Below are 14,250 nucleotides of genomic sequence, written 5' to 3' on the forward strand. Positions count from 1 at the left end.
GGTGCGAGCTGTCATGGATATCCCACTCACCCCCACCGTTAGGCGCTGCATCGGCCGCTTGGGAGGGCCGGGTTCCACTGCGGCTCCGGTGCACGTCTTTCGCGGTTTGAAACGTCATCACCCACCGTGACGACAACCGCCTGAGTTGGGATGTACACGTCAGCGCCATAGTGACCAAAGTTGCGAGGAAGATAGGCGACTTGTGGCGAGCCCGTCGATGCCTCTCCCGCAGCTCGCGCAAGATATATGTAAAGGCTATTGTCATGCCGGATATGATATATGGTGCCTGCAGCTTCTCTGCAGCCCTCCGCGTGACCCAACTTCAGCGTCTGCAAGCCATGCAAAACCAGGCGATCCGATGCATTGATGGCAGCCCGCCATGTTCCGCGATGCAGCCCCTCCTGGCTGCCAACTCGATTTACCGCGTCACTGAACTTTTTAAACAAAAGCTCCTGATCTTCATTTGGCGTTGTCTAAATGACTCCACTAGCCTTGCTCTAGCCCAGCTTCTCATATCTTACATTGCAGCCTAGAGAGCGTGTGAGGGCAGTTATTCTAGCACATAGCTCTCCTTCTCACCACCACCAGCACACCATCAGTTCGCGCCTTGCGCCTAGTCGATGCATGGCTGGTGGTATCCGACAAAGCAGGCTGGCCCATACTGCCAGGTGTGTGTTTTACCAACAGTTGAATCAAGCATAAGTACTGCTGCATTGGTGTCTTCAACTGCATATCTCATGAATACCCTCTGCCTGCGAAAAAGACGAGAAACTAACTTGTCAGCAGTAAAGGAAACTTCTAGCTGCGAACAAGACAAGCAGACCTCCACCCGTAATCCGAGCATGCATTACAGTCTATGCACAGTTGAGTCACAGTGTACAGTGGATACATTTGTATACTGAGCTTGGTGTAAGCCCACACAGTGTCATGTACTGAGCTTGATGAGCTTGATTCTACATTATGCGGCGCCAGACATTACTGCAATGTACGCCCACACGTCCCCCAGCTAGTACAGGGCAGTATAGCTGATATCAAAATGCCAACAAACGTCCTGAAGACGTCGTTGGCAGAGCGACTGCTCGTACATGTAGTGAGTTTTAGGTACACCTTTCCATCTAAGATATTACTAGTGGATCTCGCTAAGTGTGTATTGTGATAATAGTACTCACTCAGCTGAAGCACACTGTTACAGCCTGTTGGAAAAGAAATTAAAACTTCCTAGTCAAATAGATAACAAACAGAACTTACTCACTGCAGCTGTTCAGCAGTCCTTCAGTTCTTCCAGTGTCCAAGAACGTCCAGCCTATCCTTCATAAACCTGTACATGCACAGACAGAGGCACGAGCAGTTGCTGTTTCGTAACTCTGAGTTTCACGAACTGAATCGATCATCAGACGAAAATTTAACCAGTAATAGAAATTTAATGTACATACAGGTAGCGGCACTTGTCTTCCGCAATCTTGGAATACTCAAAATCTCCAATTGTACAACACGTGGGGCCTTTTTCTCCTTCTAGTATTGCCTCAATTTTCCACGGTTTCCTTTCCTAAAGAATAGCGCTGTAACTTGACTGTACTATTAGTGGCCTGTACGCTACAATACGCTGTTACATACATATAGACACAAAATTACCTGTGCGTCTTCTACAAAAGTCAAATAAATACATACAGCAGAGCTAACCTTTCTCAACGCGAAGAATGTAGTTATGGTGTCACGGGTACGTTTACAGCTACTATACTCCCAGCTGTAGCACGTATTGAGAGCTGATGTGCGGGGGGCCGGGGGGGGGGGGGGGGGAGCGCGGCGCCCACATATCTTCAACTTGAACTCTGAGCTTCATGCGGCGCTAGGCAATCATCAGACACTTGAACTGATACTCGGATCTACCCAGCAGTATGCTTATGATAGCACCCGCTACGACTGGTACGACCATGGTCGTACCACTTTTCGAAAAGCGTGGTCCGCCCGAAACGTGCAAAACCGTAATAAAAAAATCAGGATCCATTGACGCATAAGCACCCTTCCAAAACCCCTCCTACGCCCCTGTTATCAACACATAGCCTTAGGGCCATACTAGTAAGCATAAACAAAGTCAGGGCTAAATCTGGTGACGTAAATTTTGGGGAAAAAGCTGGCTCAGGCCAACGTCACCGGATTTATCATTATTATTATTTGTAGTCAAGTGGTTTGCTTCATTGTCCGAAGAGTGCTCAATACCCATGTAGGGCAGAGCCTTGTACCCAAGAGAGAGATTGGAAGCTTTGTTACAACTCTGAGTTTCACGTATTACTAAGATCATCAGGCAGGGGGGTTCCCTGATGATCGTAGTAATACTTGAAACTCATAGTTGCAACAAAGCATCCAATCTCTCTCTTGGGTATTTTAAATTTTGTATTTGTCCGTTGGGACCATCTTGTAGCAACGCGTATAGCCGATTGGTTTCTAGTCTTGTGTGCAAATCATGAGATTTCATAGCAAAACCTGCGCCGCTGGTAACAGGGAGTGTGTTTAGTGCGGCGGTGAACTGGTTACAGTGTACTCATTTGCTCGGTGTGAGCTGGCAATGCACTTCCATGTCCATGATCTAGTCCATGTAGCGAGTTTTAAGTACACGGTTACATGATGATGTTAGTTTGACAGCATGAAACAAGGTGGAGGACACTGTGTTCGCAAACAGTGACCTTACTAGAGCTACAACCATCCACGGTTGGTAGAGCCCCGGTCCGTTGGGACCATCTGAACCATAATTATGCGTGTTGAACCCGGTTCTATAACACTACACTGCTGGCAACTGAAATCCGACACCTGAGCGGTGCGTTCACATCGCAAAGACCCAACACGGGATGGTGAAACTAGGAAACAGAATAATAATCTGATATCGATACTAGTAATGTGCATCCACCGCTCAGGTGGTCGGATTTCAGTTGCCAGCGTGACTGTAGCATTAAGTAAGTAAATTATCGTATCCGTTCCCGAAGGGAACTCACGACGGCCGCTAACACCCGATAAACCCTAGCGGCAGATGCAGCGCCTTACGGTGGGGGTGAGTGGGCAAGTCTCACAACCACTGGCACAAGTGCCGAAAACGACCCCATTAGCTGCATCCATGTACCCCTTGTGCCTGGCCACAAGTTCCCAGTTGACTGTGGGTAGCAGCACGGCTGGAAAAACCGCTCCCAGGCAGGACTTGAACCAGGTACCTCTCGTATCTCAATCATGGTCTTTGACCAACCCACTGTGCCTGCCTGGTTGCATTGGGTTATAGAATACCACTACTACATGGTCTACCTTTGGGAAAGGGCTACAAGTAATGTGACATCTCCAAAGTGATAACGAGTTGAGCAAGACGCACACAGGCTAGTACGGGTGGATCCGATTATATGTCCAGTGCAAGAATAGTAACTTTCCATATTTTTCACTCACAAAGCAACTGTTCAGTACATGGGGTAGTGGTCTACCAGAGCAATCACACTCACCACCGTAGTGGTTTTCCAGAAATGAGTAGAAGCAAAAAACTACACTCGCAGCCACATACAATGTAATAGATAAATAGCCGAAAAACATCTAAATCCATCAAAGAACAGCCAGCAAGCGGGAGAAAAGGCCGTTAAATCAAGTGGAACAGCATGGCCAGTGGTGAGCATGGGTGACTGGGCAGCAGGGGAGCGCCTGAAAAACAATGACTCCCTACATTCCTAGCCGCGACCGCTCAACCGGGCTAGAGGAAAAACACGCCTTTCGGCCAAAAAACCTTTCTATTTCAATAATTCCTGCCCCGCTGCCAGTCGGACCCAAGAATAGAGACAGCAAGAAATGGTATGTAATGTCCAGTGTATGTAATAATCATAAGCCACACACATTGGCATAGAATATCAAGAAGAACAGCGGAAGACCCCATGAAACCAGGGTGGGCGGGCACCTTTAACTACCAAGAGGAAAAACAAAGACCACGATGGCAGGTTCAATGGAGTTGCTCAGAACAAGAGAAAACGCCGTGAAAAAAACAAAAAAGTTCACAGGCTCAGCTCTGTCGTTACATCAAGAGGATAGAACAGTAGCAATACAAGAAGTAGCAATGATACCGTATGTCCACTACACTGCATAATTTTTATTTCTATAGGAATGATTAGAAAGGACACCAGCTATTGACACCAGGAATGTAGCCATGGTTGGTCATGACCTGAACAAACTGGCTCGCATCGCTTCCAAAGTAGGCAACAATGACTTGGTGGTGGGTGATGGCATCATCATTGGTACTATCACCTGGCAAGTGAGCCTCTAGTGGCTTCCGAAGAAAGCAGTGCGGGTATTCGAGTAGCTTGGGGAAGAAGCTGGAGAAGAATGCCACATTCACAACGAACACTCCCGAGTCATACTCTCTAGCGTTGAACTTATCCATTGCTGCACCAACGTAGACTGCCAGTTCATCATGGTCGTCAAAGCGGGGTCCGGAGAAGTTTCCCCAAACTGTTCCTCTCCATGGTTTCATGTATCCATGGGACATGTGCGTTGTTTCTGCATCGATGACACACTCCTCGTCGCTTGTCTCCGCTGGGCACACGGACACATCAAAACCAGGCCTAACCAATCGCCTGGCAATACCAGCCAGTTGTCCTGGTGTGATGGATATTGGAATCAGTGCTGGTAGTGGTGGTAGTGGTGGTAGCGCGTCGTCTGGTGAACGAACAGCAATGTCACCGTTTACATGCCGTTCACACTGTTGGCCGTGTTGCTGGTCATTGACCATGCCGTGGCCATTGTTACCACTGGTACTCATCACATGTCTGCTTGGGTGATTGCGATGTCTGCTTGGATGATTGCGATGTCTGCTTGGGTGATTGCGATGTCTGCTTGGGTGATTGCGGCGCTTTGCTTGACCTGCGTGTGTCGTCCGACTGTTGGTCTCGAACATTGGTTGCTCATCGGCGTCGTCATCAGTGTAGCTGTAGGCACCATTGTAATCAACGTCACCATGCGCCTCACAGTCGATATCATGTTGCTCGGCTTGAGAGTAACCAACGGATCTGCGCTCATGTTCCCAAACTGGCTGCCTGCGCTTGTTACTGCTAGCCACCTGGGACAAAGCAGAGGAAGGTAGGCTCTCCTGCATTTCAAAGTCATCACCATGGAGATGATGCTTTGGCATGGTGTCCGCATTGCTGGTGCCGTTGCAGAGTATAGATTTGCCCTTGGCCAGGATCTCCTTTGCTGTCAATTGATGTATGTTCTCTGGTGGTGTTGATTCCAGAATTGCTTTCCAGAGCTGAAACACCTTCACTGCATTGTCTTCCAAAGAAATATTGTTGAACACTCGGAAATGCGACAAAGCCGTCGGAACTAACATGTTGGGGTCTTGACTGCGGATCATTCGTGCTATCTTGTACCCGCGAATATACTCATAGGCGTGGCTTCGTGACAGGCCAACCTCAGTTTTCGTCCACGCGTGAAAACAGCTAGTGCTTAGAAGATGCTCGTCGTATAGAATGGAATGGAGGGCTTGTCCGACGGCATAGTACGAACAATGTCTATTCTGCTTGATGATGCCTTTCCAGTGCAACAGCCTATCACCGACAGTCTGCGCCGTTAGTGCCGGAGCTACTCCTTCACTGCTTGCTGGCAATTGCGCCTCCAGTGATGGTGGTGAATCCAAATTGACCATCACGTCCATCACCACTTCATACGGTGAGGTCGCCCCGTGATTCTGCACAACCTTTGCTGCGGTCGACATTCTCGCTTCAGACTCTCACCTTCGTTCTTTCCTGAAGTTCTGCTTGGAAAGTTGGATGTCGTTGAGGTGCCGGTTGAGTTTCCGTCAGGCTTTTGATCAATGCACCTGTAAACAAGACAAATATACCAGTATTAAGTCAAGAAAAGAGTACTATGTGAAAACCTCTAGCTGCGAACAAGACAATAAGCCTGTATTCAATGTAGAAAGTATTCTTGCCCATGAACAAGACCCGAAACTTGTATGCCAGCGATGAAATAGGAAAATTGATTGGATGTCGTTGAGATCCCGCTTGCGTTTCCGTCAGGTTTTTAATCAATGCACCTGTGCGTTTCGGTGTTACTGTGACAAGAAAGGAAATGACACTGATAGCACTGCAGTAGCTGATAAGCTGTAAAATCCAATCTTACCAATGTGTTTTGAGTTTCTTCTCGGAAGCGATCCCCTGGCACCTCCGATACGATCGATTCGATCCCAAGCAGCTTGTCTACCACTGCTAGTTATTTATTTATTGCTCTAGACGCGGCTACTTCACAAACCTTCTTATCTTCTTCTTCAATCTAGCCGAGATGAGCGCACCGTACAGCTCCACAAGAAAACAAGGTCCAACTGAAAGAACATTAGGCCTGACTGTCGTTTATGTACAGCTGCTGAAATACAGGCGAGCTTGTCCCATTGGTCACAGCCATGCTCGACACAGGGTGTATTCCGCTTTGAAACAATCATGATGTCCAGTGGTCGCGGGGGAGTTAGACCCACTTCCGTTCTCTGCTGGATTGTGCACTTCAGTATACGATGTAAATAGAATAATATTATGTAATGTTGATTACAAAATCGTCATGTGCGCTTGTGGGCTTCTTCATTGCCGCTATGGGGCTGTTAAGTGATAACGTCACAGTACCTTCGATACGCATAGCAATGATCCCACTGGGGACAAACAAAAGTAGCGTCGTCTCCACCGAACCAGTTGTCAGTGGCAACATTATAGGAATCGTGTACATTTCTTCGTTTCTTCTTTGCTGTTTTCAGTGAGTGTTTGGTTTTCTCTTTGTCCTTGATCTCGACGGTGTTGGCGTGCTTATTACCTTACTGAGGCGTCTCTTATGACTGTAGCCAGTGTCACGGAGGATTTTATTGGCGTGACGAGGTAGAACGCCGAGATCGAGCGTGAGAAGCGCTCTGCATTAGTAGCTCCTGTAGAATGTCTTCTGGGATGGCGTATCCATGGTCAACAAAGCCAAGGTGCAAGAAGACAGCATAAGAGATCGTGTAAACGATGTGAACTCCAAAAGGTAAGCTCCTGAACAAGTGGATGATGACTTGTGATGATGACTATTTACGTCTTGATGCTTACTTCGGTGCTAGCGTGTTTCCCCCGGATTATTTCTATCATCATGCGTGTTCTTGGGCTGAGCGAGCACATGCACGAGTGTGCAGCTATAACCCCGTGTATCTTTGGTTACACTTTGTTCTGCAATGCATGTACCTTGTAACAGTATGTGCTTGCACTGCTTTGTGTGGCCTGCGTATTTCAGGACTATCCAGTGCATTAGACCCAGGTTGGTTTGGTTGCCGGATGATCTCTTGTTGCGTCGCTCTGTGTTTTGTATTCTTCAATTTTTGGGCTTGAGAATTGAGCTGGTGTGTGGTTCCTAATATCAAAACATCATGCTGGTGCCGTGTGTTTTGATTATCGACTGTCCGAGCAGTCGCGATTCATTACCAGAACGGTCAATACTGTAGTCTCTTGACGTGTTTGTCTTTTTGTGTTTTCGCCGGGGGAATTAGCGGTGACGTTGCACATGGAACGGCAGTGTTGCATCACTGGACGACCCTGCCTCTGCATCTGACTTCATGTCCCCAGGATCTGGTGCAGATACACCAGACAGTCACTTCCTGTAAACACGCAAACAGCAAAAGAAGAGATCCCGCAAATCAGGAAAAAACATTGTGGAAAATATCGAGTAGAACATACACCATTCAATAATCTGGAGTAATTACAGCGAGACAAACATTTCAGTGCTCTCTCTCTCTCTCACTCTCTCTCTCCATTCTTCCAAAATACCCTGTAACAATTCCCTAGAATTATTTCATTTCAATATATTCTCAGGACATCATTCTGAACATAATAACGTCTTCCATGGGTCTTCAATCACCACGGAGAGCGAGAATATATCTAAGTCATGCAGTTTACGGGAGGTGCGAGCTGTCACGGATATCCCACTCACCCCCACCGTGAGGCGCTGCATCGGCCGCTTGGGAGGGCCGGGTTCCACTGCGGCTCCGGTGCACGTCTTTCGCGGTTTGAAACGTCATCACCCACCGCGACGACAACCGCCTGAGTTGGGATGTACACGTCAGCGCCATAGTGACCAAAGTTGCGAGGAAGATAGGCGACTTGTGGCGAGCCCGTCGATGCCTCTCCCGCAGCTCGCGCAAGATATATGTAAAGGCTATTGTCATGCCGGATATGATATATGGTGCCTGCAGCTTCTCTGCAGCCCTCCGCGTGACCCAACTTCAGCGTCTACAAGCCATGCAAAACCAGGCGATCCGATGCATTGATGGCAGCCCGCCATGTTCCGCGATGCAGCCCCTCCTGGCTGCCAACTCGATTTACCGCGTCACTGAACTTTTTAAACAAAAGCTCCTGATCTTCATTTGGCGTTGTCTAAATGACTCCACTAGCCTTGCTCTAGCCCAGCTTCTCAAACCAGCAGCATGCAGCGGCAGAAGTACGCGCCATCAGGATGCCAATGGTCTGCTCAGCCAGCCAGCTCGCAGTCGGTGTGGCCAAACGAGATTCGCCACCGCAGGAGCATTTCTGTGGAACAGTTTGCCTAGAGAGGTGCGCATCGTATCCAGATTGCAAGATTTTAAGCTAGCCTGCCTTCCTTATGTATGCCTGAAATAGGTTGTGTTTCGTCAGGTTCTGACATGTTCCTTTCTTCTCAGTATTCTCGCTCGCATAGTACTCCACTTCTATGATAATATTGCCTATGCTGTTGCTCATTAGGATTTTGGCAAATTCTATCCTTCGCTTTCATATAACTGGGCCAGGAACCCGTTTGAACTTGCGAAGTAAAATAAAATCAATCAATCAATCATCAGTACCATAGTGACCGCGGCTCGAGCTGGAGCGCAGGCTCACCGCGAGCTTTTGCTACGATTCTTGATCAAAAAACTGCGAGCCGCGGTCGCGGCTCGACCTGTTTCCCGTACTTTGCATTGTTTTGTACGCGAAAATTTTAAAATTCAAATTTTAAATCGATGAGCCTCCGTGGGCACCGTGCTTCTCCCTACCGCAGTCGTTTGGATGCTGCCACTCCTGTTGTGCTGGCAGTCAACGACTGTCAGTTGCGTGACTGAGACTCTTGCGGAGTAGCCGTGTCTAGCCACACTTTTTATTATCCGATGATCTTGTTTTGTTTGCTATGACTCCGTGATTTTCTGTTGGTTGCTTTTCTGCTGTGCGAATAAATGCAGTGTCGACAGTCGGAAAGTGAAAAAAGAAAAAAATTTAATTCGTTGCGCAGGCCAGAACACGAGGATTAGTTTGATTTCGCCCGCGCAGCTGCGCAGGTAGGTAAAATGTCATCAAAAAATGTGGAGCACGACCGCTAGGCCTTGACAAATTATGCTAATATTTTCGTGAAATTATGCTTTTCGCATTGCTGAAAAAATTGCAGAATTGTGCTATTTTTATGCTAAAAGGTATCATATTATGCCGCATTGTGCTCACATATGCTGCTAATGTATAATGGTTCTGTGCAAAATAACAGGGGAATTTTTTGTAGAGGGCGTTGTACTGTAGTAGCAAAAGTTCAACGGGCTCAACGCACCGTCCGACCTAGCTACGACCGTCACTGATTGTAGTGGACTGGACATGTTATCAAGGGAGTCGTAAACCTACAACTTTCTGGTGCATCTACTTGTACTTGTAGAACATGGACAACTGTATGGAATTTGATGCGAACAGGCGGATTGTTCCACTACTACATGGTCTACCTTTGGGAAAGGGTTACATGTGACATCTCCAAAGTGATAACGAGTTGAGCAAGACGCACACAGGCTAGTACGGGTGGATCCGATTATATGTCCAGTGCAAGAATAGTAACTTTCCATATTTTTCACTCACAAAGCAACTGTTCAGTACATGGGGTAGTGGTCTACCAGAGCAATCACACTCACCACCGTAGTGGTTTTCCAGAAATGAGTAGAAGCAAAAAACTACACTCGCAGCCGCATACAATGTAATAGATAAATAGCCGAAAAACATCTAAATCCATCAAAGAACAGCCAGCAAGCGGGAGAAAAGGCCGTTAAATCAAGTGGAACAGCATGGCCAGTGGTGAGCATGGGTGACTGGGCAGCAGGGGAGCGCCTGAAAAACAATGACTCCCTACATTCCTAGCCGCGACCGCTCAACCGGGCTAGAGGAAAAACACGCCTTTCGGCCAAAAAACCTTTCTATTTCAATAATTCCTGCCCCGCTGCCAGTCGGACCCAAGAATAGAGACAGCAAGAAATGGTATGTAATGTCCAGTGTATGTAATAATCATAAGCCACACACATTGGCATAGAATATCAAGAAGAACAGCGGAAGACCCCATGAAACCAGGGTGGGCGGGCACCTTTAACTACCAAGAGGAAAAACAAAGACCACGATGGCAGGTTCAATGGAGTTGCTCAGAACAAGAGAAAACGCCGTGAAAAAAACAAAAAAGTTCACAGGCTCAGCTCTGTCGTTACATCAAGAGGATAGAACAGTAGCAATACAAGAAGTAGCAATGATACCGTATGTCCACTACACTGCATAATTTTTATTTCTATAGGAATGATTAGAAAGGACACCAGCTATTGACACCAGGAATGTAGCCATGGTTGGTCATGACCTGAACAAACTGGCTCGCATCGCTTCCAAAGTAGGCAACAATGACTTGGTGGTGGGTGATGGCATCATCATTGGTACTATCACCTGGCAAGTGAGCCTCTAGTGGCTTCCGAAGAAAGCAGTGCGGGTATTCGAGTAGCTTGGGGAAGAAGCTGGAGAAGAATGCCACATTCACAACGAACACTCCCGAGTCATACTCTCTAGCGTTGAACTTATCCATTGCTGCACCAACGTAGACTGCCAGTTCATCATGGTCGTCAAAGCGGGGTCCGGAGAAGTTTCCCCAAACTGTTCCTCTCCATGGTTTCATGTATCCATGGGACATGTGCGTTGTTTCTGCATCGATGACACACTCCTCGTCGCTTGTCTCCGCTGGGCACACGGACACATCAAAACCAGGCCTAACCAATCGCCTGGCAATACCAGCCAGTTGTCCTGGTGTGATGGATATTGGAATCAGTGCTGGTAGTGGTGGTAGTGGTGGTAGCGCGTCGTCTGGTGAACGAACAGCAATGTCACCGTTTACATGCCGTTCACACTGTTGGCCGTGTTGCTGGTCATTGACCATGCCGTGGCCATTGTTACCACTGGTACTCATCACATGTCTGCTTGGGTGATTGCGATGTCTGCTTGGATGATTGCGATGTCTGCTTGGGTGATTGCGATGTCTGCTTGGGTGATTGCGGCGCTTTGCTTGACCTGCGTGTGTCGTCCGACTGTTGGTCTCGAACATTGGTTGCTCATCGGCGTCGTCATCAGTGTAGCTGTAGGCACCATTGTAATCAACGTCACCATGCGCCTCACAGTCGATATCATGTTGCTCGGCTTGAGAGTAACCAACGGATCTGCGCTCATGTTCCCAAACTGGCTGCCTGCGCTTGTTACTGCTAGCCACCTGGGACAAAGCAGAGGAAGGTAGGCTCTCCTGCATTTCAAAGTCATCACCATGGAGATGATGCTTTGGCATGGTGTCCGCATTGCTGGTGCCGTTGCAGAGTATAGATTTGCCCTTGGCCAGGATCTCCTTTGCTGTCAATTGATGTATGTTCTCTGGTGGTGTTGATTCCAGAATTGCTTTCCAGAGCTGAAACACCTTCACTGCATTGTCTTCCAAAGAAATATTGTTGAACACTCGGAAATGCGACAAAGCCGTCGGAACTAACATGTTGGGGTCTTGACTGCGGATCATTCGTGCTATCTTGTACCCGCGAATATACTCATAGGCGTGGCTTCGTGACAGGCCAACCTCAGTTTTCGTCCACGCGTGAAAACAGCTAGTGCTTAGAAGATGCTCGTCGTATAGAATGGAATGGAGGGCTTGTCCGACGGCATAGTACGAACAATGTCTATTCTGCTTGATGATGCCTTTCCAGTGCAACAGCCTATCACCGACAGTCTGCGCCGTTAGTGCCGGAGCTACTCCTTCACTGCTTGCTGGCAATTGCGCCTCCAGTGATGGTGGTGAATCCAAATTGACCATCACGTCCATCACCACTTCATACGGTGAGGTCGCCCCGTGATTCTGCACAACCTTTGCTGCGGTCGACATTCTCGCTTCAGACTCTCACCTTCGTTCTTTCCTGAAGTTCTGCTTGGAAAGTTGGATGTCGTTGAGGTGCCGGTTGAGTTTCCGTCAGGCTTTTGATCAATGCACCTGTAAACAAGACAAATATACCAGTATTAAGTCAAGAAAAGAGTACTATGTGAAAACCTCTAGCTGCGAACAAGACAATAAGCCTGTATTCAATGTAGAAAGTATTCTTGCCCATGAACAAGACCCGAAACTTGTATGCCAGCGATGAAATAGGAAAATTGATTGGATGTCGTTGAGATCCCGCTTGCGTTTCCGTCAGGTTTTTAATCAATGCACCTGTGCGTTTCGGTGTTACTGTGACAAGAAAGGAAATGACACTGATAGCACTGCAGTAGCTGATAAGCTGTAAAATCCAATCTTACCAATGTGTTTTGAGTTTCTTCTCGGAAGCGATCCCCTGGCACCTCCGATACGATCGATTCGATCCCAAGCAGCTTGTCTACCACTGCTAGTTATTTATTTATTGCTCTAGACGCGGCTACTTCACAAACCTTCTTATCTTCTTCTTCAATCTAGCCGAGATGAGCGCACCGTACAGCTCCACAAGAAAACAAGGTCCAACTGAAAGAACATTAGGCCTGACTGTCGTTTATGTACAGCTGCTGAAATACAGGCGAGCTTGTCCCATTGGTCACAGCCACGCTCGGCACAGGGTGTATTCCGCTTTGGAACAATCATGATGTCCAGTGGTCGCGGGGGAGTTAGACCCACTTACGTTCTCTGCTGGATTGTGCACTTCAGTATACGATGTAAATAGAATAATATTATGTAATGTTGATTACAAAATCGTCATGTGCCCTTGTGGGCTTCTTCATTGCCGCTATGGGGCTGGTAAGTGATAACGTCACAGTACCTTCGATACGCATAGCAATGATCCCACTGGGGACAAACAAAAGTAGCGTCGTCTCCACCGAACCAGTTGTCAGTGGCAACATTATAGGAATCGTGTACATTTCTTCGTTTCTTCTTTGCTGTTTTCAGCGAGTGTTTGGTTTTCTCTTTGTCCTTGATCTCGACGGTGTTGGCGTGCTTATTACCTTACTGAGGCGTCTCTTATGACTGTAGCCAGTGTCACGGAGGATTTTATTGGCGTGACGAGGTAGAACGCCGAGATCGAGCGTGAGAAACGCTCTGCATTAGTAGCTCCTGTAGAATGTCTTCTGGGATGGCGTATCCATGGTCAACAAAGCCAAGGTGCAAGAAGACAGCATAAGAGATCGTGTAAACGATGTGAACTCCAAAAGGTAAGCTCCTGAACAAGTGGATGATGACTTGTGATGATGACTATTTACGTCTTGATGCTTACTTCGGTGCTAGCGTGTTTCCCCCGGATTATTTCTATCATCATGCGTGTTCTTGGGCTGAGCGAGCACATGCACGAGTGTGCAGCTATAACCCCGTGTATCTTTGGTTACACTTTGTTCTGCAATGCATGTACCTTGTAACAGTATGTGCTTGCACTGCTTTGTGTGGCCTGCGTATTTCAGGACTATCCAGTGCATTAGACCCAGGTTGGTTTGGTTGCCGGATGATCTCTTGTTGCGTCGCTCTGTGTTTTGTATTCTTCAATTTTTGGGCTTGAGAATTGAGCTGGTGTGTGGTTCCTAATATCAAAACATCATGCTGGTGCCGTGTGTTTTGATTATCGACTGTCCGAGCAGTCGCGATTCATTACCAGAACGGTCAATACTGTAGTCTCTTGACGTGTTTGTCTTTTTGTGTTTTCGCCGGGGGAATTAGCGGTGACGTTGCACATGGAACGGCAGTGTTGCATCACTGGACGACCCTGCCTCTGCATCTGACTTCATGTCCCCAGGATCTGGTGCAGATACACCAGACAGTCACTTCCTGTAAACACGCAAACAGCAAAAGAAGAGATCCCGCAAATCAGGAAAAAACATTGTGGAAAATATCGAGTAGAACATACACCATTCAATAATCTGGAGTAATTACAGCGAGACAAACATTTCAGTGCTCTCTCTCTCTCTCACTCTCTCTCTCCATTCTTCCAAAATACCCTGTAACAATTCCCTAGAA

General features: G+C 47.5%; 2 protein-coding genes across 4 annotated transcripts; both read right to left on the minus strand.

Annotated features, from left to right (window-relative positions):
• Nucleotides 1-3,438: 3,438 nt before the first annotated feature.
• Nucleotides 3,439-6,355, minus strand: LOC135820743 (uncharacterized). 2 transcript variants are annotated; one of them, XM_065333763.1, is made up of 2 exons: nucleotides 6,265-6,355; nucleotides 3,439-5,833 (listed from the first exon to the last, which is right to left on the minus strand). In XM_065333763.1, the coding sequence occupies exon 2, from the start codon at nucleotides 5,726-5,728 to the stop codon at nucleotides 4,127-4,129; it is 1,602 nt and encodes a 533-aa protein (XP_065189835.1). In that variant the 5' UTR covers nucleotides 5,729-5,833; nucleotides 6,265-6,355; the 3' UTR covers nucleotides 3,439-4,126. The 2 variants fall into 2 exon arrangements, with proteins under 2 accessions (XP_065189835.1, XP_065189834.1); XM_065333762.1 differs by having other exon boundaries at nucleotides 6,136-6,351.
• A 3,523-nt stretch (nucleotides 6,356-9,878) lies between these two features.
• LOC135820745 (uncharacterized) lies at nucleotides 9,879-12,777 on the minus strand. 2 transcript variants are annotated; one of them, XM_065333765.1, is made up of 2 exons: nucleotides 12,705-12,777; nucleotides 9,879-12,273 (listed from the first exon to the last, which is right to left on the minus strand). In XM_065333765.1, the coding sequence occupies exon 2, from the start codon at nucleotides 12,166-12,168 to the stop codon at nucleotides 10,567-10,569; it is 1,602 nt and encodes a 533-aa protein (XP_065189837.1). In that variant the 5' UTR covers nucleotides 12,169-12,273; nucleotides 12,705-12,777; the 3' UTR covers nucleotides 9,879-10,566. The 2 variants fall into 2 exon arrangements, with proteins under 2 accessions (XP_065189837.1, XP_065189836.1); XM_065333764.1 differs by having other exon boundaries at nucleotides 12,576-12,767.
• Between the last annotated feature and the right edge of the window lie 1,473 nt (nucleotides 12,778-14,250).

The sequence above is a fragment of the Sycon ciliatum genome, chromosome 7, assembly GCF_964019385.1.
Source record: "Sycon ciliatum chromosome 7, ocSycCili1.1, whole genome shotgun sequence".
Classification (NCBI taxonomy): Eukaryota; Metazoa; Porifera; class Calcarea; order Leucosolenida; family Sycettidae; genus Sycon; species Sycon ciliatum.

What these genes read in the sequence shown, in the direction of transcription:
- LOC135820743 (XM_065333763.1), bottom strand. Translation starts at nt 5,728, where the DNA reads ATGTCGACCGCAGCAAAGGTTGTGCAGAATCACGGGGCGACCTCACCG.
- LOC135820745 (XM_065333765.1), bottom strand. Translation starts at nt 12,168, where the DNA reads ATGTCGACCGCAGCAAAGGTTGTGCAGAATCACGGGGCGACCTCACCG.